Here is a 20,509-nt window from a genome sequence, read left to right on the forward strand (position 1 = left end):
TATATATCTCATATATATTACATAGGCAGTTAGATTGCTTCCAATATTCTTTTATAAACACTGCAATAAACAATGCTGTGCAATATATATATTCATATTGTTGAAGGTGTCCCTTCAGAGTAGATGCCCAGAAGTGGGTCTGCTGGGTCAAAATTAAGTGCATATGTAGTGTTGTTAGGAATGGCCAATTCTCCTTCAGAAGAACTGTATCAATATGCATTCCCACTAGCAATGTTAGGAGTGTTTCTCCACAGCCTCACCAACAAAATATGGTATTATAATTTAAAAATTTTGTCAGTTTGATAGATAAGAAATGGTATCTTGATATCTTAATTTGTATTTCTCTAATCACTTTAAACTTTTTTTGTACGTCCGAGTGTTTTTTGAAGGTGTGTGTGTGATTTGTCCATGTCTCCCTCCTATATTTCCACTAATTTTTTGGTCCTTTGTTCCTCCCCCTTTTTTTTCTCCAGTTTAATCTTGTTTTATCTTCATAATAAGACTGTGAGGTAGGTAGGGCAGGTATCATTAAACCATTTGGAAGATTAAATAGGAAGCTATGGCTCAGAAAAGTGAAGGGATTTTGTCAAAGTCTAAAAGCTAATATGAGTCCCTCGTTCCAGCTCTGACATGTAAAGGCTATTAGAGACCAAAGCTGCTGAAGACAGACCTTGCGGCTTGCTCTACTATTCTCCATGTTGTCCCTGACCCTTCCATTCCAGGTCTGGTTTTCAGGGGCTTTGCTCCATAGGCAAGACTCCATACAGAGACACTTAAGATAGTAAGTACCCTTCTCTGTTCTGGGGCTGCCCATAAAGGTATGAGGAGGAAAGCAGGACTCTAAATCAGTAACTGCCCTCTAAGGAATGAAGGTCAATTCCATCCTTCTGGTTACCTCACCAAGAAGACCAACCCTCTGAGTACACAATTCAGAAAAGATGGTTGGATCCGAACAGTCCACAAGTGACAGACTCACAGAGATACACGTGTCATTTTGCATAAATACACATTAGTGACATGACATGCCAGGCCTCAAAAGATCATGCCAAACATGCTTCATGGACTCCAGATAAATAAGTTAGTTCATACTGTCTAGGCCCAGGGATTTCTGGAAACCAACAAAGAGCCCAGGGGCTGCCATACCTTGGGGCTCAGGGAACCAGGGCTCCTCTGCCAGGCTGCCCAGAGGAAAAATATCTAGCTCTCTCTTCAGAGAGAAGGGTGAGTATTAGCAGCTGTTCCTGGCAGTGCCCTGAAGCAGCAACAGGGCAAAGGGTGGGGAAGACTTCACTGCACACCCCTCCACCCAAGGTCATGTCCCTGCACTAGGTCTCAGCATACAGAAAGGTTTCTGCTCATTGCTTCTTAACTACAAATAATGGCATAAAGGCCTTCCAGAAGGGCTGGCATGGATGTCTTTTAGGGGTACCACTTGACTCAATCCTTGGGGCAGGACCATCAGGAGGGGCAGGGGGCTCAAAGTATCTCAGGTTCCTCCAATAGATCCAGTTGAGCAGGACCTTGACCTTGTTCCAGTGGGAGAGATCTTGCTTGTGTCCATGGAAGGATGGAAAGATGTAAGCTGGTTCGGCTGGGGTCTCTAACAGCCTGTGAGGGTTGGCACTAGGCTCCCCTATCTTTAGGGGTGAGACTATCTCCTGTGTGTGGCTGAGCAGTCTGTGCACCTCACTGCCTAGGGGACGAAAAGGTGGAGGTGAAGCGGTCAAGGCTGGCTCCTTCTCCCACTCCGCTTCAGGATCCCCGGGCGGCCTCTGGGTCTGCAGCTGCAAGCAGAGGTGCTGGAGCCTTGCCATCTGCTCCAGCACTAAGCATAGCTGTTCTAGGTGGCAGAGACCCTGCCCTGGGAGAAAGGCCTAGTTTAGGTCCCAGGAATCCCAACACCTCTGCTTCTTCCAGGTCAATTTCCACCTCAGTGGCCTCCTGTAACCTTGCTCTCCTTTTTGGGGAATGGTGGTGTTGTGACATGCTGGTAGGGGAAGCTGGGAGCTGGTGGGACTGCTCCAGCACCCGCTCCAGCTTACACCTGGCCAAGAGCCTGCCTAGGGTGGGCAGGATTCCATGGCAGCAAGGGTCGGGCTTGGGGTTCCCTCTGGGATCAAAGTCCAGAGAGTCCTGAGAAAGGCCCAGTGAGGTGGCCAGGGGGCTTCTCCAACTACCACCTCTACTCCGGATTCCTGGGAGGCCAGTTTAAGAAGTGTTTCCTGCGTCCTGAGACCTCTCAGCTTGCCACCCCTCTTCCAGGAGTCCAGTAAGCAACCTTGGGCAGCATCCAGGATCCATCTTTAGGTGCTACTGACTCCAGGTACTATATAGCTGCATGCCAGGTCCTCACCAACCCCATCTGCCATCTCTTAACACCTTGATTTTTGGCCAAGCCCTTCCCTGTGAGCCATAGGTTGTCTGGGTTGTTCTCTCCTAACCCATCCTCCTAGACAGCACCTCCACGTCATTTTTTCTTTCCCAGATAAAGATAGGGAAACACAGCCCCTAATTTTCTTTTCAGAGCCCTCAATTTTATGAGTTCTTTATATACTAAGAATATTATCCTTTTGTCTGTGCACATGTTGTGAAAAATCTCTCCCCGTTTTTAAGCGGTCTTTTGACTTTCTATATAGTGCTTTTTTGTCATACAAATGAAAAGCATTTTATGTAGTTAAATTTATCAATATTTTATTGCCTTTGATTTCTGCCAGTCAGAAAGCCTTTCCTTAATGCCAAAGTTAAAGAAAAATTCATCCATATCGTCTAGAACTTACATGCTTTCATTTTTTAAATATTTAGATTCCTAATCGATTTGGAGTTTATTTTTTCTATGGTGTGAGATACTGATCTAATTTCAAAAAGCTACCTGGTTGTCTCAGTACCCTTTATTAAAAGGTCCATCTGGGACGCCCAGGTGGCTCGGCAGTCGAGCGTCTGCCTTCGGCTCCAGTCGTGACCCCGGGGTCCTGGGATTCAGTCCTACATTGGGCTCCCTGTGTGGAGCCTGCCTCTCCCTCTGCCTGTGTCTCTGCCTCTCTCTCTGGGTCTCTCATGAATAAATAAATACAATCTTTAAAAATAAATAAATTTAAAAAAAAGTCCATCTTTACCCCAATGATTTGAGATGCCACCCTTACCTATACTAAATTTCCATAGGTACTTGTGTGTATTTCTATTCTATTTCAGTCCTTTTGTGTATTCACACATCAGTGCCATGATGTTTGTTTACATTATAGAGGCTTTATATAATGTTTTAATGTCTGGGAGAACTAGTCCCTCCTCAAAATTTTCCTTTTCAGTGTTTTTGGAGGTATTCTTTCATGTTTGTTTTTCTATGAAATTTAGAATCAACCTGTGTATTCGTCTAGAACATTGAGTCGTTCTACACAAGGATAGCATACGTCTTTCCATTTGTTCAAGTTCTACTTTTTCCCCCATTTTCCTACAAATACTTTAATACATATTTCTGAAAGATAATTTTTCAATTGATATAAAATTAACCATTTTATAATGAAAAATTCAGTAGCATTTAGTATATTCACAATGCTGTGCAACCAGCCACACTACCTAATTCCAAAACATCTCCATCATCCTAAAATAAAACCCATTCCCATTAAGCAGTTATGTTCAAGTCAAGTTTTTTAAGTCTTTCAGGAATGTTAAAATAGTTTCCCCCAATAGGTTCTTGTACATTTCCTGTTAATTTTATCCCTAAGTATTTAATCTTCTTAGTTGCTATTGTAAATGGATTTTTTTAAAAACCACCATTGTGTCCTCTAACCTTTTGTTTGTGTATATGAAGGCTATTGATTTTTGCATTTTATACCCTGCCTCTTTATCAAATCCTTAGATTTTAAGATTTTGCTTTATTTATTCATGAGAGAGACACAGAGAGAGGCAGAGACACAGGCAGAGGGAGAAGCAGGCTCTTCTCATGGAGCCCGATGTGGGACTAGATCACAGGACCCTGGGATCATGACCTGAGCCAAAGGCAGATGAAGGTAGACGCTCGACCACTGAGCCACCCAGGTGCCCCGCTGAATCCTTAGATTTTTGCTCATTCTTATTATACCCTTATTTTAAGCTGCAGTTTTTTTTCCAAATTTTTAAAATTTATTATTTATTTATTGAGAGAGAGAGAGAGAGAGAGAGAGAACTAGCAGGGGGCAAGGGAAAGGGAGAGGGAGAGAATCCCAAGCAGACTCCCTGCCGAATAGGAAGCCCCATATGGGGCTCATTTTCATAAGCCATGAGATCATGAACTGAGCCAAAATCAAGAGTTGGGACTCTTAACCAACTAAGCCATTCAAGTGTCCCTAAACTGCGGTTTTTGATACAATCCTATGGCACCTATCTTCTCACTTGGGAGAGAAGAATTTTTGCAAGAGCACCACAAAAGAAGTCATGTTCTTTCTAAAGCATTTAGTTAAGTGATTAAATCACAAGTACTAACACTTTAAACCTATAGAATTACCTCGAAAAATACTGAAATTCATTCTAATTCTTAGGATTAGTTTGGCTAGTCCAGACTTTGGTAAGTCTGTGGAACTTATTTATAACAGAAAAAAAGAGTAGGTGTCTATAACTCAAAGATATAGAGGTCAACATTCAGAATGGACTAAAACACATGGAATCAGATAGAATTCTGGAAGACTTCTTGAATATCAACCAATGTTCAAGTTTAATGGAAAAAAAAAAAAAACCTCCCTAAAATGCATGCGTGAAACTCAATTAAAGGACAAAGAGCACTGGTAAAGGTACCCACTCCCATTTCCTTTGACTTCAGATACTTAGGTGTGATGTTAGATGTTAACTTTACAGCCCCAACCAAGTCTGTTTAGAAGTCACTGTTCACCCAAGTTTAGCTTCCTTGGATATAGTCAACCAATTCTGTGACAATTATGTGACATCCTTCAAAATGATCTATACATATTCATAAATTACATGGGCCATATAGTATTTTCTTTTAAAGTACTTATTTCAATTTTTGCAAGGACCACTGTGATATGGGTCTTAATGTTCTTGGCAAGAGCACAACTCTTCGATGATTATTATAAACAAGCTAAATTGGGATCAGGATGAACAAAATTTTTAATCATACAAAGCGAAAAAGATACTGAGGTATAAAAACCAGAGTAAAGGGATCCCTGGGTGGCGCAGCGGTTTAGCGCCTGCCTTTGGCCCAGGGCGCGATCCTGGGGATCCAGGATCGAATCCCACGTCTGGCTTCCGGTGCATGGAGCCTGCTTCTCCCTCTGCCTGTGTCTCTGCCTCCCTCTCTCTCTCTCTCTCTGTGACTATCATAAATAAATAAAAGTTTAAAAAAAAAAAAAAAAACAGAGTAAAAAAATAAATAAATAAAAAAAATAAAAACCAGAGTATTTGAGAAGGCTTGAAACTTGAGGCAAGACTATAAAGCTTAAACAAATCTGAATAATTACCTTTCCAGTGAAAGCAGATACTGTTATAGTTGTAGGACAAAACTAAGGCTCACAAGGGAAAAGAAACTGCTATGCTCTAACACAAGCTTTAACCTAATCTTGTCTGGTATTGAGATCATCAAAGATCACACCCCCGTGTCCACTAATCACTTTGCTTCATACATTACTGAGATCGCAAGGGATGGTGAGAATAAGAGGTTATCAGATTAAGATCCATGTAGGGCCCAGGAACCTAAGTCAACTAGGGGACCTGTACCTACAAAAAGCATTAAAAGATACATTTCTCTGGAAGTTTATTTCCTACACATAGGAAAGAAGAAGCTTGAAAGTTCAAGTACTATGACTCTGCTCAAAAGCATTAATGGGAAAGAATATCTTCAAAGAATATAATCACTATTAACTAAAGATAAATTTTGAACAGACTGGATAAACAACAGATCTTCTTTCCTACAGTCTCCCACAATTTCAAAAACAGTGGCCACGCGATCAGCTCTAGTTTGGAAATCCCAAAATTTCAAAGACCAAGAACTCACTAGCATCAGGTTATAAGAGGATATAAGGGAAAATTCAATTATTATTTATTTAATCTAGTTTCTTCTGCCTAGACTATATACGCTTTAGAAACACAGGGATATCAGTCACCACAGAAGAGTTTTATACCATAAAACTTTATTTAAAAGCTATATGAAGAATTGTTTACAAGGAGTAATAGTGGTGGTGTGGTGATCGCTGTGCTTTAAAACTAAGGTACAGGAGGAAAAGCCAGAAAGAAATCCTCAACTTTCCTGACTTGTTTTAAGCCATCAACACGACTGTTCCTATCCAGTGCTGATTTCAGAGTAGTAAAAATTCTATTTAGATACTTACTTAACAGAGACCATATATTTTTTGAAGAAATACAACTAAGTGTATCTGTAAGGAAAAGGTACTTTAGGGGGATTTCCAGTTCTGCTGATTGGTATCTTTAACAGAATTTCTTTAGAAAGCATTAGAAAGAACAGCTGAATAATTTGCTTTGGGATGATTAAGGCAGAAAAGTACAAGAGACAGAAATACACACAGCTGTTTTATTTTGTCTTTCTTCGGAGAGACAATTCAGATTAATTAAGATTCAATCTACAATCAATTGAGCTGAAGGGGGACCATTCAAATGAGTTGAACGAAGTTAGCTTTCTAATGCCATTTTTGTTAGATTTTATTTCTCTGGTTCCTTCCCAAGATGAAGATAGACCCATTCTGTCAATCGGGTTTTCACCCTCATTGTAGGTTCTTGAGTACTTTTATCCAGACCAAAATGGTATCCTCTGACTTCCTTTCTAAGACAGCTTTTGCCTTCCTTCCTTAACTCATTCTCTGATGTTTTAGTCTTTTGCTCTGCTCTCTCATTATCCTTTCACCCCACCAGACAAAAACACTATCTGTCTAAAACTTGGCTTAGAAGGGAAGATCCAAAGGAGAGCATGGAGGATAAAGGATAAGTTAAGAAACATATGCTACTGGTCTTAAGGGTCCACCAGAGAGACATGAGACTTGGTAGTGCTTTGATAGTCGGGGAAGCTACTACAAGGAAGAACTGTGAATAGGGTTTGGTCGGGAAAGGAGGTAGTTCTGAGTAGAGCTCTGGAGGAGCTCCCCTTTTCTCATGGGGGTTGGTAAGCACCACAAAACCACAGCTGAAAAGAAAAAGAAAACTCCACCACTGGCCTTTTTCCGAGCGTGGCCGCCTTCCGCTCGGCTCAGTGCCCGCCACATGCCCAGGAGTGCGTCTGGATCCTTGAGGGGCTCCCTTCGCAGGTGACAGTGCTTACGCTATACTGTAAGAGAGCCAGAAAAGTGCCCATGAGAACCAGAAAGCAAACTTCCAGCTAGCAGGATCATCTCTCTAGGCATCTAAGATGGGGGAATCAACATAGATATCTGGGCAGCATCTGAATGCCAGGAAAAGTGAGGGAGAGATAACAACCCCCCCTCCCCAGTTCAATATAATGGGTGATGGAAGGAAAAAAAAAGTTTTATGTGATGTATCTGCTGGGAATAAGACAGAAAAAACTAAGCCAAAGCCAAATGGTGGGGAAAAATGTCTTCGCTTCTAATAGACAAAAAGAAATAAGAGAAGAAAATGACCTAGGGTCTAAATTTGGTTATATAAGAAAGTCTGCTCTGCTGGCCTGGAGAATTAGAGCTTATGAATGAAAGCAACTCATTCTACCACTTGGGTGATGCTGCATTTAAAGGAAAGTAGAGTGAGAAGGAAAAGAAGGAAAACTTTCATTCTAAGATATAAAAGAGCATAAATACACCAAAAATAAAGAGCTTTGAGCATTTCTCAAAAGTCATGATCTTATTGTAAGTAAGACAAAAAAGAAAAGCTCAGTAGACCAACATTAGACTTTAATGTAAGAGATCTCTGGCAGTTCACAACCCTTCCAATCTTTTTAAATTACTATGTTTAGAAAATGCTTGATATGACCTTTCCTATTAAATAAGGATTAGAAGAATGCTCTAACAGATCAAAAGAGTTTTATTTTTACTGTTGATGCAGAACTAAATTCCTGCAAACTCTGCTGATCAAACTCAAAATCTCAATCTTCCTAAGAAAAAAGAAAGGGTACCAGTTATCTGCTAGAATACTGTAATAGCAGAGGAACTTCCAAACTTTCAAGTAATACGCTTCTCAATTCCAGAAGTGAGTGTGTCTGAAGAAGATGGTTTGTGGCACCATCTCCTTCTCTAATTAACCATGTTAAATAGGGTTTCTATTCAGAAAGGTTTGCTGGGTTTCCCTCATATTCCAAGGGACTAGGAAAAACAGAAAGCACAAGAATTCAGAAAAATCATTCCAGGATACCAAGCTGATGTTATCTTGATCCTTTTGACATCAACCCACTATCAGAGATGGATCTCTCACATATATACACTTCCTTGGCGGAGACATAAGAATAGGCTCCCATTCTGGAAAACATGGTAACTAATTATTTCTCGGAAAATGTCAGTTGGCAGACTAAATGACCAGAATGTACTCTGGGCTCCAGCAACCTCACATTTTCTAGGATGCTTCTTAAAATCTCAGCTTCCTAAGAATCTGGTCGGAGCATGTCAACCTCTCTTGTCGGTCCACTTAACAAAAGTTAACAAATACAGATTTGTGTCCCTTCCCTCAAAATTAGAAATTCTTCCACTTAAGCTCCAGGATTAAGAGTCATCACCTGGCAACCAAGGAAGGTGGTACACCTGTTTGGCAAAGGGAGCAGACTGGTTAAAGATTAACTGGGACCACTCTCCCATGTGAGGCAATAATAAATGACTCACAAAGACAGCGCGGTTATTTGAGGGGACAGAGGGACTAGAAACAGTTAGATTTGGTTGTCACCTAACACTGGGCTCCACGGAGCCAAAAAAAATCAAAAGATGACCAGAATACAGATAGTAACAGACACCAACCCTCAGATTTCTCATTTACTTCAAGTTTTAAGGAAGTGTGTTTCCTAGGGCAGGAAAGCAAGGTTCTTCCACTAGGATAAAACTGGAATGTAAAGCAACTCCAAAGGAGCAGCCAATAGTTTGCTCATTCATTTACAAGAATGGTTCCTACTTTGGCCTGCAGGGTGTTGTAATATAACAGGAAGAGCAGCATCCTACTAGTTTTACCAGGACAGACAGTTGGCTAACTGCTGGCCGGGAAGCGAGGTGCCTGTATTTTCAGGTAAAGGCAAGCAATGGGTAGTAGAAAAGAAACTAGTGACCATGTTAAGGAGCCATTTGAGATGCAGGCAGTATATAAGACAGGAGGTACTCTGGACCCAATGGCAAAAAATAACTTGGTAAAGGCCGTAAAAAGAGGCAGGGAGAGAAGCAAGGTATTATATCTGAGGAATGGCTCATCACCCTCCATCTAAAAAGAGGTTATTGAAAGGGGTGAATTTTTATGGTTTTAAAATAAACATAAGGAGTGGCCTACTTAAATACACAAATTGCCTCCAAAGGGTCCAAAGCACGGTAATCAACTCTAGAGACCTGGTCTAACTCTGTGCATCACATCCTAACCCCATGAGTCCTTGCCTGAGTACTAGAGGCCACCAATATCCGGTCACTATATTAGTCCTTCCTTGCTGCACAGCATGCCTGATGGCGCATTACCAGTCAGTTAAGGTGGTGCCTTTCAGTCTATTCCCATCAGTGGCCTAAATCAAATGCAAAATTCTGCATTTCTGTTTTAATTTTAGATTTCAAGACCCCCAACAGATAAAGGGAGCTAGAGGCTTGAATTTCAAAAAGATCCTAAGGAGTTTATACAGTAATAGGCTATGCAGATGAGACCAAGGCACAGGCTGGAGAAGGGACCAGGGCCCAAGTGGACCTGTTACTGGACAGTTAGAATGTGCACCAAGGTTCACCTTTTGTAGGGAGGTGCCAGACATACATCGGGCACCGGGAGATCCGGGTGTCATTCAGAGAAGGCATCAGACCCTCAACTTCATTCAAGGAGTAACTTGAATGAAATGAGGAGCCTTTGCTTTGTCACTCTTCCTCCTTCACATCCAAGGGAGGCAGAGACAATGGAAATAAAAAAAAAAAAATTCTACCTAGGAGACTAATAACTGCATCAATCTATGCGTGGCTCTCAAAAAGCTTTCTTCTAACCAGAGGTTTGCCCCTATTGTAGAGTCTGACATTTTATGGAACAATGACGATCATAATCAGGCCTTCAAAACGGTCCTTAACCTGTTGTATCCCAAATCTCAACGTGTTTCCGACAGAAGGAAATGCACATTCAGCAGCCCTGTCGTGTAATGGAAGGGGAAAGAAAAGCCCCAAGGCCAGCTCGGGGGGCGCGAGCCCAAGGTTCTGAGCGCGGCCGGGCAGCGCACGGGGAATTTCCCGCCTGGGAAGGGGTCTGCGAGCGCGGCCGAGCCGGGGGAGGTCCTGGGGAAGCAGGACAGGCCGGGCAGACGCCCCGCGTAGAGACCGAGAGGATTTTTCCCTCCTGTTTTAGGATCAAATCGTTCTTTGTGAACTGGCTGAGCGCGGTCCGGTCGGAGGCCGCGCAGCGGGGAACCGACCGGCCGTCTGAAACCAACAGTCCCCCATTTTTCCTCCACCGTTTAGAGCGTGGAGCAGGGGTGCGAGGGACAAAGACTCAAAGACAAAGGACGATCAGCTCCTCCGAACGGAAATGCACACGGAGGGGAGGCGGGGGAGGGGGCATTTACTCAGCGCAGGTCGTCCCGATAATGAACGGGGAGCGCGGCCAGGAAGGCGAGCCAGGCGCACGTGCACTGAAGGCGGCTTCTGCGGAGGCGTGGAGAGGCCTGGGGAGGCGGGGCGGCGGCGGGAACCAGCGGGGCGCGCGCTCGGCCCCGACCCTCCCGCCGGGGCAGCAGCTCGCGGGCGCGGACCGCAGAGCGGCCGAACCCCCCCCGCCCCCCCCCCGCGAGGCTCCACCCCTGCCCGGGCGGGACCCCGACAGGGCTGTCTGGCCACGCGACCCCACGGGGGCCTCCAGGCCCCGCCCCCCCGCTAGGCTCCACCCCCGCGGCCCCAGGCCCCGCCCCCCGCGAGGCTCCACCCCCGCCCCCAGCCCCGGGTGGAACCCCGACAGGCCTCCCCGGCCACGCGACCCCCCGGCGGCTCAGGCCCCGCCCCCTGCAGACTCCACCCCCGGCGGCCCCAGCCCCCGCCCCCTGCAGACTCCCGCCCCCCGCCCCGGGCGGAACCCCGACAGGCCTCCCCGGCCACGCGACCCCCCGGCGGCTCAGGCCCCGCCCCCTGCAGACTCCACCCCCGGCGGCCCCAGGCCCCGCCCCCTGCAGACTCCACCCCCGGCGGCCCAGGCCCCGCCCCCCGCCCCGGGCGGAACCCCGACAGGCCTCCCGGGCCGCGCGACCCCCCCGGCCCCGCCCCCGCCGCGAGGCTCCCCCCCCGCCCCGGGGGACCTCGGCCTCCCGCTGGGCCTCGCCGCCCCGGGCTCCGCGGGCTCCCCCCGCCCCCCCCCGGCTCCGGCGCCGCGGGCAGCGGGCAGTCCGGCCCGGGGTGGGGGGGCGCCCCGTCCTCGCGCCGGCCCCGCCTCACTCACCCTCCGTCACCTCGAGCACCTTGATCTGCTCCTCGGCGGCCGCCCGCACCTCCTGCACGGGGGACAGGATCCCGGTGAGCGTGTCCACCAACGCCTCCTTCAGCCCTTGCGCCACGGGACCCGGCAGCCCGGAGGCCGCGCCAGCCGCCGCCGCCGCCGCCATCTTCCTTGCCTTCAGCCCGCCAGCCCCGCGGCAGGGACCCGCCGCCGCGCGACGGCGCCCGCGCGCGGCCAATCCGCGAAGCCGCGCCTGCGCACCGGGGCCGGGCGGGAGCGCGGAGGGGGCGGGGCCGGGCCTGGGCCTCCGGGGACAGCGCCCCCTGTGGTGGGCGCGGGGCGGCCTCCCTCGGAGCGGGGCCGCGACCGAGGACGCCCGATTCGTGGACCTCGCAGGTAGGAGCCACCTTGTTGGCAGGGAGGAGCTGTAGGGGCCCCTCGGGGCAGGGCGGGCCTCCCTCCCACCCCGCACACCAAACACGGAGAAAAAAATAACTAAAAATTGGCTCCAGTGAGCCTCATCTCAGCTTCAAGAAGAATTCAAAGGGAGATCCCGGGGTGGGGGGCGCTCCGCGGTGGAGCACCTGCCTGCGGCCCAGGGCGTGACCCCGGGGTCACGGGATGGAGCCCCCCCCATCGGGCTTCCTGCATGGAGCCTGCTTCTCCCTCGGCCTGGGTCCCAGCCTCCCTCTCTCTGTGCCTCTCATGAATAAATAAATAGAATCTTAAAAAAAAAAAAAAAAAGAATTGGAAGGTAGGGGGAGAGGATCCCAGTGCACTGGGCAGTAGGGAGGGTCACCTGCGCTGTTTCCGGCCTGCTGGAGCCCAGCTTCAAAATTGGGGGGAGAGGGCAGGGCATCGGGAAGGGGGTTTCCTCCAGGGGAAGGCCTGAGAGTGGACCCCATTCGCTGACAATGTATGCATTTCTCTCCCCTCCTCCCCACCTGGAGAAATTGAGGCTGGACGTCCAAGCGGTGAAGGAGCAAGAGGACATCCTAGGGCTGGTGGTAGGAAAAGGCTGATGGAAGAGATTCCCAAGTGCTGGAGCAAGTGGAGGGGACTATGCAGAGGGGTTACTAATGCAAGGCTGTTAAATACGACTTTTAGAAGTAGAGGGATGCTTGTTGCTGGGATGGGATGTCTGCAGCAGGAGGAACAGGTGATTTTTAGCAAGCTGTTCAGGTTGACTGCCTTAAAATGGTTTCTAGGAACCCTGACTCTCATTCCCAAGAGGCAGAGGACACCAGATGGTAAGCCCTAGCCCAGTTCTAAGACCGTGACTGCTACGTGGACAGTACTCTGAGGCTGTCACCCATTGGACTGTTCTTCCTAAAGATGGGTTCCTGGATTTGAGGGAGCTCTGAGCACATTGGTCACTTCCCATGTTAGAGGACATGTGGGTCTCGTTACCACAATTTCATAGGGAAAAAAGATTGCTTTGCGGACCTTGAAATTCCACAGTAGGGGTAGTAGGACTTCTTTCCCTTCTTTCCTTGTTCCATTAGAACACCTTTTTTTTTTTTTTTTCCCCCTGGGTTAATTCACTTTTACTTCTGGAAGAAAACAGGAAGGTCCAGAGGGTGGTGGATCTTCAAACGTTGTGGCAGTGGACGGAGGACCCAAGAACCCTGTGAAATCCGGGCTGGCGAAGGATCCTGTGTCTGCAGCATGCAAGTAGGATCCCCAGCCCCCCACCCCCAGCCTTCCTTGACCAAAGGGGTCCAGCGCTCCTGCTTCGGATCTGAAGATTTTCCAGGCAGATGAGGTTTACCTCTTGGTTAGGCAAATGACAAGCAGTCTCACCTTGCGGATCAAGGAATGGGCCACAAGATAAACGGAGACAAACCAGACAGAGGGGACCAGAGAGCCAGTGGACAATACAGGAGATAACTTTATTGAAACGCAAATGGCATCGAACAGATGAATCTTGCCGGGAGGAGACATGCCTGATGGAACAGAGGGCCCAGATAAGAGGGGCCTCTGGCAGTGATGGAGGAAGGCCTCTTCAGCTGGCCTGCCATGGACTTCATTGTCAACCAATTTTTGCTTAAAACGAATTACTGAGGGGACAACTCAACTCTCTTCATGATTGTTACCGCAACTATATACAATGGTTTGCTTTCCAGATTCAAATTTGCTTTCTCTACATTAGATATAAAAGGGGGTAGATTGAAAGAGGGGGAGGGTCCAATGAGGGAAAAAAAAAAAAACACAGACACACACATATCCTGGTTTGGGGCTTTATGTCCAATAAATTAAAAAAGAAAAAGAAACCTGTTGTAAAAATTCCTACCCACTTTCCACCTGAGGATTGCCACGCATTTGAGAAACACAGACTCCATCGCATAAACAGTGCTGCTGAAAACTGGGTGGGGGTGGGTGGGGGGAGGGAAGGAAAGGAATCTAGTAGGGGTTGGAATTCATTTAAAAAAAAATTGTTCTTTAAAAAAAAAAAAACAACAACACAAAAACCAACAACAGTAACAAAAACAATTAAGTGGGAGGTTCTTGCACAGCAGTAGCCCAGACACTGGCCGGGGTATGGGAGCTCTTGGCTTATTATCCAACATCTTCAGTCTCTGAGGAATGAATGGCTGGGAGCCAGAAGGTCCCCTGGGAGATGACCCAAGGCCTGTCACCAGCCTTCTGGGGACTGAAGGGGTGAATTTAGTGCAATTTGTTTTACGCTTGTCTTCTAATAGCCTTAGGTCCTCCTCCCAGTGCTTGGTCCTAGATTTCAAGAGGCCCTAGTCCTAGCACATTTCTTTGTCCTCTACCCACAAGCTCCATCTCAGGGAAGACTGACAAACTGGAAACAAAGCCCGTAGTCAGCAGCTTCCTCTACCCCGTGGCCCCATCAGCTAGAATCTGTGAATCTGCAAAGATAAGAAGCTCTTCTCAGATTTTTTTTCACCCTTCTATAAAGGATTCCATTCTATCACTGTGGCTGAGTAATTCCGTACCCTAGGCCTGGCGTGGGGAAAGGGAAGGATGAGCCCCCCCGTCCTGCATAGTCATTGTGCTTCCGTCCCTCCTGTGAGCCGAGCAGAACACAGAGAAGGGGTCTTTCTGGGCACGGGAGCCCTCCAGCTGCCCTGGGGAAGGAGGTTCTGGCCAGGTTTCTCAGACCCAGCAGTGCCCTTTAGAACTCAACTAAAAGGGGATGTTGCTAAGAGAACAAGTTGCCATGGAAATACAAATGAGATTTTCTGACTTTTCCCATCCTATTATATAATCAGAAAAAAGGCTTAGCGTAGACACAAATAAACCAGCAGAATAGCAGTCTGGAAGAGACCTCCGGCAGCTATCTTCTGCTACAGCCCATTAGTTTCCCAGGTAAAAATTTCAGAGCCAGGAGATTTTTCTCTGAAGATTGTGTTCGACTAGAAGAGATGCCAAGCATTCCCCCTGACGTCTGCCCAAAGGCACACATACCTTTTCCTTTAAATAAAAGGAAAAACAGAACCATAGAGAAGCACGAAAAAGGGAACTGAAACTAATGTAATAGCTTGAGTTTTACCCCAGGACCATCTTGGTTTTGGTCCTAAAGCCCCTCCGTGTGGCGACTCTGCTACTAGCCTGTCCTTTTAAAAAAGTGAATTTCAAACTGTAGCGTGCGCCAGAATTACCAAGAGTGTTTGTTAAAACACAAATTGCTGGGCCTTCTCCCTAGTTACTAGCCCAGTAGGCCTGAGATGGGGCCTGAGAATTTCAATTTTAACAAGTTCCCAGATGCTGACGCTGCCGGTCTGGAAACATAGTTTGAAAACCACTATTTTAAGAAATGAAAGAGTTGAATCAAGGAACCAAGGGCCCACTTACTTCCATGACCACTCTTGTCAACAGAAAATTCTCCATGGCATAATCATTCAGAAAAATAAGCAAAACATCAAACTGGGAGGATCCGTATACATAGGTTTAATTTTCCACTGTAACGGTCTCTGTGCGGCCTCCAGATTTCTATCAGGGTCCTCCTCTTCCAGTTTCCTTCTGTTTCTTAGGGTCTCTGGCTGGCAGCGCTTACTTCCAGGGCCAGGCTGAGCACACATCCACATGTGGATCCTCAGTGGGGGTGAGGGGGAGCCAAGCTGGAGGCCCCCTATATTCCTGACCAGGTTGGTTGAGGACTCATGAATATATAAAGCTGATTCAAGTATAAAGGGCAGTATTTTCAGGCATTGGCCTTTTGGGAACACAATGTCCCTAAGACCATTTTATTACTTATGGCCTCTTTAGTGGAGCCATGAACCACCAGCAGCCAGAACCTGCTAGTAGTTCCTAGTCATCAAGGGTATACCAGCATTAAATTAGTATATCCATTAGTAAACCTTTGGGAAAAACACATTTCATCCCATCAGTGGGGTTGACTTATAATCTGCTTATTAGCTTCCGCTTAACTAAGGCCCAGAAATAAGGAAAAAAAAAAAGGTACGATGAGGAGTTGCATTTGGTGATCTTTAGCACATGAACCCCGTGTTAAATGTGTGATCAGGACAAGAACAGCTTCCTTTCCCAAACACCCTGCAATGAAACATCCTTAGAGTCTCCCGTAGGTCTCCTAGTGCTGGCTTGTAGGACCAAGTCCCTGTCAGTCTGGCAAATCTCATTGATCCGAAGGGTTTCTGTATATGGTTGTCCTCTCAGTTGGTGATGTGAGGTGTTTCTGAGAAAGAGCAGGCTGTTGTCTCCCTTCTCTTTCGGAACACTACAGGAACTAGCTACTCTGAGATTGGAAGGGGGTATCCCTCTGAATAGTGTGACCCTGGTGTCAGGGAGCTAGAGGTGGAGACGCGGTGAGATTAGGTCCATTGGGAGTCTCGTAAACCAGAAGAACCAAAAAGCCAGAGATGAAAGGGGGGAAACAAAAAATCACTATTTTGTCTGAAATCCTTAAGGTGTTTGAATAGATTAGTTAGAAGGCTGGTAATTCAAGACCAAAATGTAGCATGCCGATCAATAGGGACTTCACTGTAGGGCCTGTCATTGGGACAGCCAGTCTTTCTTCCCTGTTAGCCTCTAGCTTCCCAATGGTTAGACTACATGAAAAAGATGTTGGATTCACACAAAGACAGAGGTAAGCACCGTAGAGCTGCCACAAAGCATAGATTTTTAAAAAATACTCTGAAGCCTCAGAAGTTAGGAAACAGCAACAGCAAAGTGCTCTTGAGAGAGAGAGAGAGAATGGGAGGGAGGGAGAGAGACACACACACAGACATCAGGTCCTGTATTAGCCTCCAATTACCTAGTATTTTATTTTTAATGCCTAGGCAGGGATTGAGAAACACATACACTGGACAAAATGTGTTGGTCGTCTTCATCCAGAAACGAGAGGGAGTCTGCGGAGGAACCTCTCCTGGAGTTGTGGCTCTCCCCAGAGATTGATGTTGGGTATTGAACCGTGTCATCTGCTAGCCCACTTTGGTGAGGAATGAGAGTCTGGAGAGGAAGGGGAGAGCACACATCTCAGTCCTACACAGGCTGGGTTCTTCTGAAGGTGCCTGGGGGCTGAGAAGTTAGCAGTAGGACCTAGTTTTCATTTTCGGAGGGATCCCGGTAGTCTCAACTAAGAAGCAGGTGCGTAGGTAGGAGAGAAGGCTATGGATTTGCTCTTGCCGTTAACTTGAGGGCAGTAAGGGGGAGCTCAGGTTTTCTGCTTCAGAGAAGTCTGGATGAGCACCCCAAGGGGTTATAGCACCATGAGGAGACTCAACCTTCCGCAGTTGCCACATCACCACGATTCCTTGGTGAGACGACAGATGCCCGCAACGGGGCCCAAGTGTGCAACTGTAAACGGGGTCCCAGGCTCCAGAGGGAAAGCTGAGGCTGCAGGGCCACCTCATTAGATGGGAACACGCTTTTTGGAGGAAAGCAACTAGAGACCTGGTCTAAATGCAGCAGTCAACTCAGAGTAGAGGGTGGCGGGTCCCAGAAATAGTAGAATTCATCACGAGAGGCCTCCAGAATCAACCCACTGAGGATCCAAATAAAATTCACGGTGGTATCCATAGTTACCAGGAAGCCAGAATCCCTTTGGGGTCTGAGGCAGTTGGCATGGAGGAAGGGGATGTTCCCTTTCCTTTTTTCTCAAGTAGCCAGTAACATCCGTGATAGAAGGCACTGGCTGGGCAGCACCAGAGAGAAGAGAGCTAAAGGCTCGACCACCGATCAAGATGGCGTTAAAAGTCCGAGCCTTGCCACGGGACTGGAGCTAAGGACAGGGTTCAGAAGAGGCCTCGGTCCAAAGAAGGCCCATCCTTCCTTCCACGTTAGAACACCCAGCTCTGGGGCCTCCTTGTTCTGCACAGCAGAGACCTTAAGGCAGTGATGTCAGCACCATCCTTGAACAAACAGCCTCTTCCCACCACAGAATTGCATATTTTACAGCTGAGTTGGCTGGGGATCTTCACAGCTCATGGACTTAGCAGCAAAAGCAATGAACAGTCTCCAGCATAGAGGAGCCGGTCAACCCTGGGAGTTTCCAGGTGAATGCGGAAGCTTTCTCGGGGAGCAACCTGGACCGTCTTTTGGACCTAAATGGAAAGATTCTGATATGAAGAGTCAGATGCATGTATTCCTTGGTTGGGTGCGACACAACAGTCCAGGTGTGTGTGCCTGTGGATTCTGACAAGGTCTTGTGCTACATAGGAATCTGAGGGACACACACTTGGGCCCGGGCTCATCACATATCCTTGATCCGCAGAGCCCCAAAACTTCAGCCTTGCCAGGTAGTTCAGCCTGGATCTCGCCCCACGGGGGCCTCCACGAATGGCAGGAAGAGGACTTGTCCACTTGAGATAAGCAAGGTTCCATGGTCCCTCAGGGTCCATCTTAATGGATCCCAGATCTTCTGTCTCCCAAGTATTAGACATCTCAGTCAAGGCTTCTTTCTAGGTGGCACCTTGGGTTTGGGCTACATTTCTTAGATGATCCTGAGGGTCCAGATAAGCAGGGGCTGTGCACTTAATGGAGCTTAAGATTTCCTACTAGATTGTGAACACAAGGACTCAAGTCTTGCCTTCTTTGTTTTGTTTTGTTTTGTTTTTAAACCTGGTGGCTGGCAGACAGGAAGTACTCAGTAAGTCTTTGCTGAGTGAAGGCATGTGGACTGCCAGGCCTTTGGGGCAACTTTTCCTGAGGATGGATCCCTTTGGAAGGCAAATCTTTGCCACGAAATCAAACTCCTTGAGCCTTATATTCTGATTGGGAGTATTTCATATGGATGTCTAGTCTCCTACAAGGGAATATTTACTTGTCAAAAACCAATAGTAAAGGCCAGCTACGGATTTTGGATTCTGTTGAGCAGAATGGCTGCCATTCAGAATAGTGCAGTGAAGGGCCAAACAGGCCACAAGACAAAAGAATATTTCCAGTTTCCTGGTTTTCGTCCAGCCCAGGGTGGAGCTCAGAGTGGATCTTTTCTCAACATGGGGTGACCGACGCTCAGACCGGAGGGTGGCAGCCGAGCTCCGAGGCAGAACGTGTGCTTTCTCAAAAGGGAAGTCAAGGTTCTTCTACTGCTCTTGTCTGAGCCAGTGCTTCGTGTCTCCTGTTGAGTCCCAAGGACGCCAGAGATAGTGCCGTGGCGATAGCTAGTGCCGATGAGATGGCATCACATTCTCTGAAGAAAACCCATGTGGAAAAGCCAAACTAGCCCCAGGAAAAGCAACCCAAGGATTTTGTGGACATGAGAGGAAATGGAAAAAAAAAAAAGAAGAAGAAGGAGGAGGAGGAGGAGGAGAAGAAGAAATAATGAAAAGGAAAATAAATAGGCACGTGGGGGGGGGAGGGAAAAAAGAAAAACAAAATGTGAAAATAAAAAATAACAAGAGTAGGGTTTATTGACTCTCACGCATGTTAAATTAGAGGGTACAAGACAGAGCCAACAGTCTTTCTCTGAAGGCTGGAATGCTATTGTTGTGGTCTGGTGACTTCCAAGATAGGCAGCCGTCTTGTCATTGTCCCCTACGTTATCCAGGGATGCACGTTCTCTGCCTTGGCAACTGCTTCCTCTCTCTCCAGCTTCATCTTCTCCTTTTTTCTTTTCTTTCTTTTTTTCTTTGTTTTTTTTTTTTTTTTGTTGTTGTTGTTGTTTTGTTTTTTTAAATACCTTTTACAGATTGATTTAAACATTTTTTAAACCACATGCTTCTTTTTTCTGGGCTCCAGCCAGATCTCCGGGGAAGAGTTATTGGCAGTGGTGACGGAATGCAGAAAGGTCTGCGAGAAATTCTGGGGAGCTTCCGCCTCCCTCAGATTCCCCCACACAGGGCTGTCTCTCCCAGAGCTGTTCATGAGAATCGGTTAGGGACTGCTGCAGGGTTTTCTGCTGTCTTCTGAACCCCTCCCCAGAAAGCCTAGGAGTTTATAATGGAGACACGAAATCAAGGAAAAAGACCCAGAATCATCTTTTCCCCAAAGTCATGAGAGGAGGCCAATAAATGTATCTAGGGGACACAAGTTTCCACACTCCACCCCACCAGTCCTTACTAGGAAGTTCTCAGGGTGCAGCACCAACAAGCTGCTCTCTTCCTTTACCTCCTCCTCCCTCTCCTGTCCTCTTGGGCCAGAGAGCCAGTGCTCTGGAAGAAGAGAGGGGAGAGGAGGAGAGAACGTCGCTGATGCCAGCATTCTGCTGTCCGGGGTGACAGTGACTGCTGGACCCTCAAAGCGTGGCCTGGAGGTTGGGGTCCAGGATGGTTTCTCGATCTGGAGACTCAATGTAATTGGCAGCTTCTTGAAGTTTCAGCAGCATGGCCATCTAAAGAGGGGCAAAAGGGTGGATTCATGAGAGTCGGGACTCAGGGTCCTGCCCACAGACGGGAAACCTAAAGCCACGTGGATCGTCGGTCTGACCCCTGGTTTGTAAGTGATTCAGGGCCCAGAGAGTTGGCAGGTGGCAATGGTTATCTCAACCCTGTCTGTAAGCATGTGGTGTGATGCTCGGCAGGGTCTCGGCGATGGGAGGCGCCGTGCTATGTTGCAGGAGGGACGCCCA

At 47.3% G+C, this 20,509-nt stretch overlaps 2 protein-coding genes, 1 long non-coding RNA gene and 1 pseudogene across 11 annotated transcripts in view; 1 reads left to right on the top strand and 3 right to left on the bottom strand.

Annotated features, from left to right (window-relative positions):
• Positions 1–11,745, bottom strand: part of IPO9 (importin 9) — a 58,928-nt gene extending 47,183 nt beyond the window's left edge. Inside the window, exon 1 of one of the 2 annotated variants that reach the window (XM_025458559.3) lies at positions 11,518–11,743. In XM_025458559.3, coding sequence (XP_025314344.1) covers positions 11,518–11,680 — 163 coding nt within the window. In that variant the 5' untranslated portion in view covers positions 11,681–11,743. Of the gene's footprint in view, positions 1–11,517 lie in introns of both variants that reach the window. The other variant, XM_049112011.1, reaches the window with a different exon arrangement.
• Positions 1,356–2,920, bottom strand: LOC112667028 (uncharacterized protein C8orf58-like; annotated as a pseudogene).
• A 171-nt stretch (positions 11,746–11,916) lies between the features above and the next one.
• LOC112667075 (uncharacterized) lies at positions 11,917–13,674 on the top strand. Of its 2 annotated transcripts, none has more exons than XR_004817154.2 (2): positions 11,917–12,521; positions 13,075–13,674. It is a non-coding gene; the product is annotated as an uncharacterized LOC112667075 (long non-coding RNA). The 2 variants fall into 2 exon arrangements; XR_007411734.1 differs by having other exon boundaries at positions 13,082–13,674.
• Positions 13,388–20,509, bottom strand: part of NAV1 (neuron navigator 1) — a 242,873-nt gene continuing 235,751 nt past the window's right edge. For all 7 annotated transcript variants that reach the window (XM_049112004.1, XM_049112008.1, XM_049112007.1 and 4 more), the window contains one exon: positions 13,388–20,272. In XM_049112004.1, coding sequence (XP_048967961.1) covers positions 20,177–20,272 — 96 coding nt within the window. In that variant the 3' untranslated portion in view covers positions 13,388–20,176. The remainder of the gene's footprint in view (positions 20,273–20,509) is intronic.

The sequence above is a fragment of the Canis lupus genome, chromosome 7 (assembly GCF_003254725.2).
Source record: "Canis lupus dingo isolate Sandy chromosome 7, ASM325472v2, whole genome shotgun sequence".
NCBI classification, from domain to species: Eukaryota; Metazoa; Chordata; class Mammalia; order Carnivora; family Canidae; genus Canis; species Canis lupus.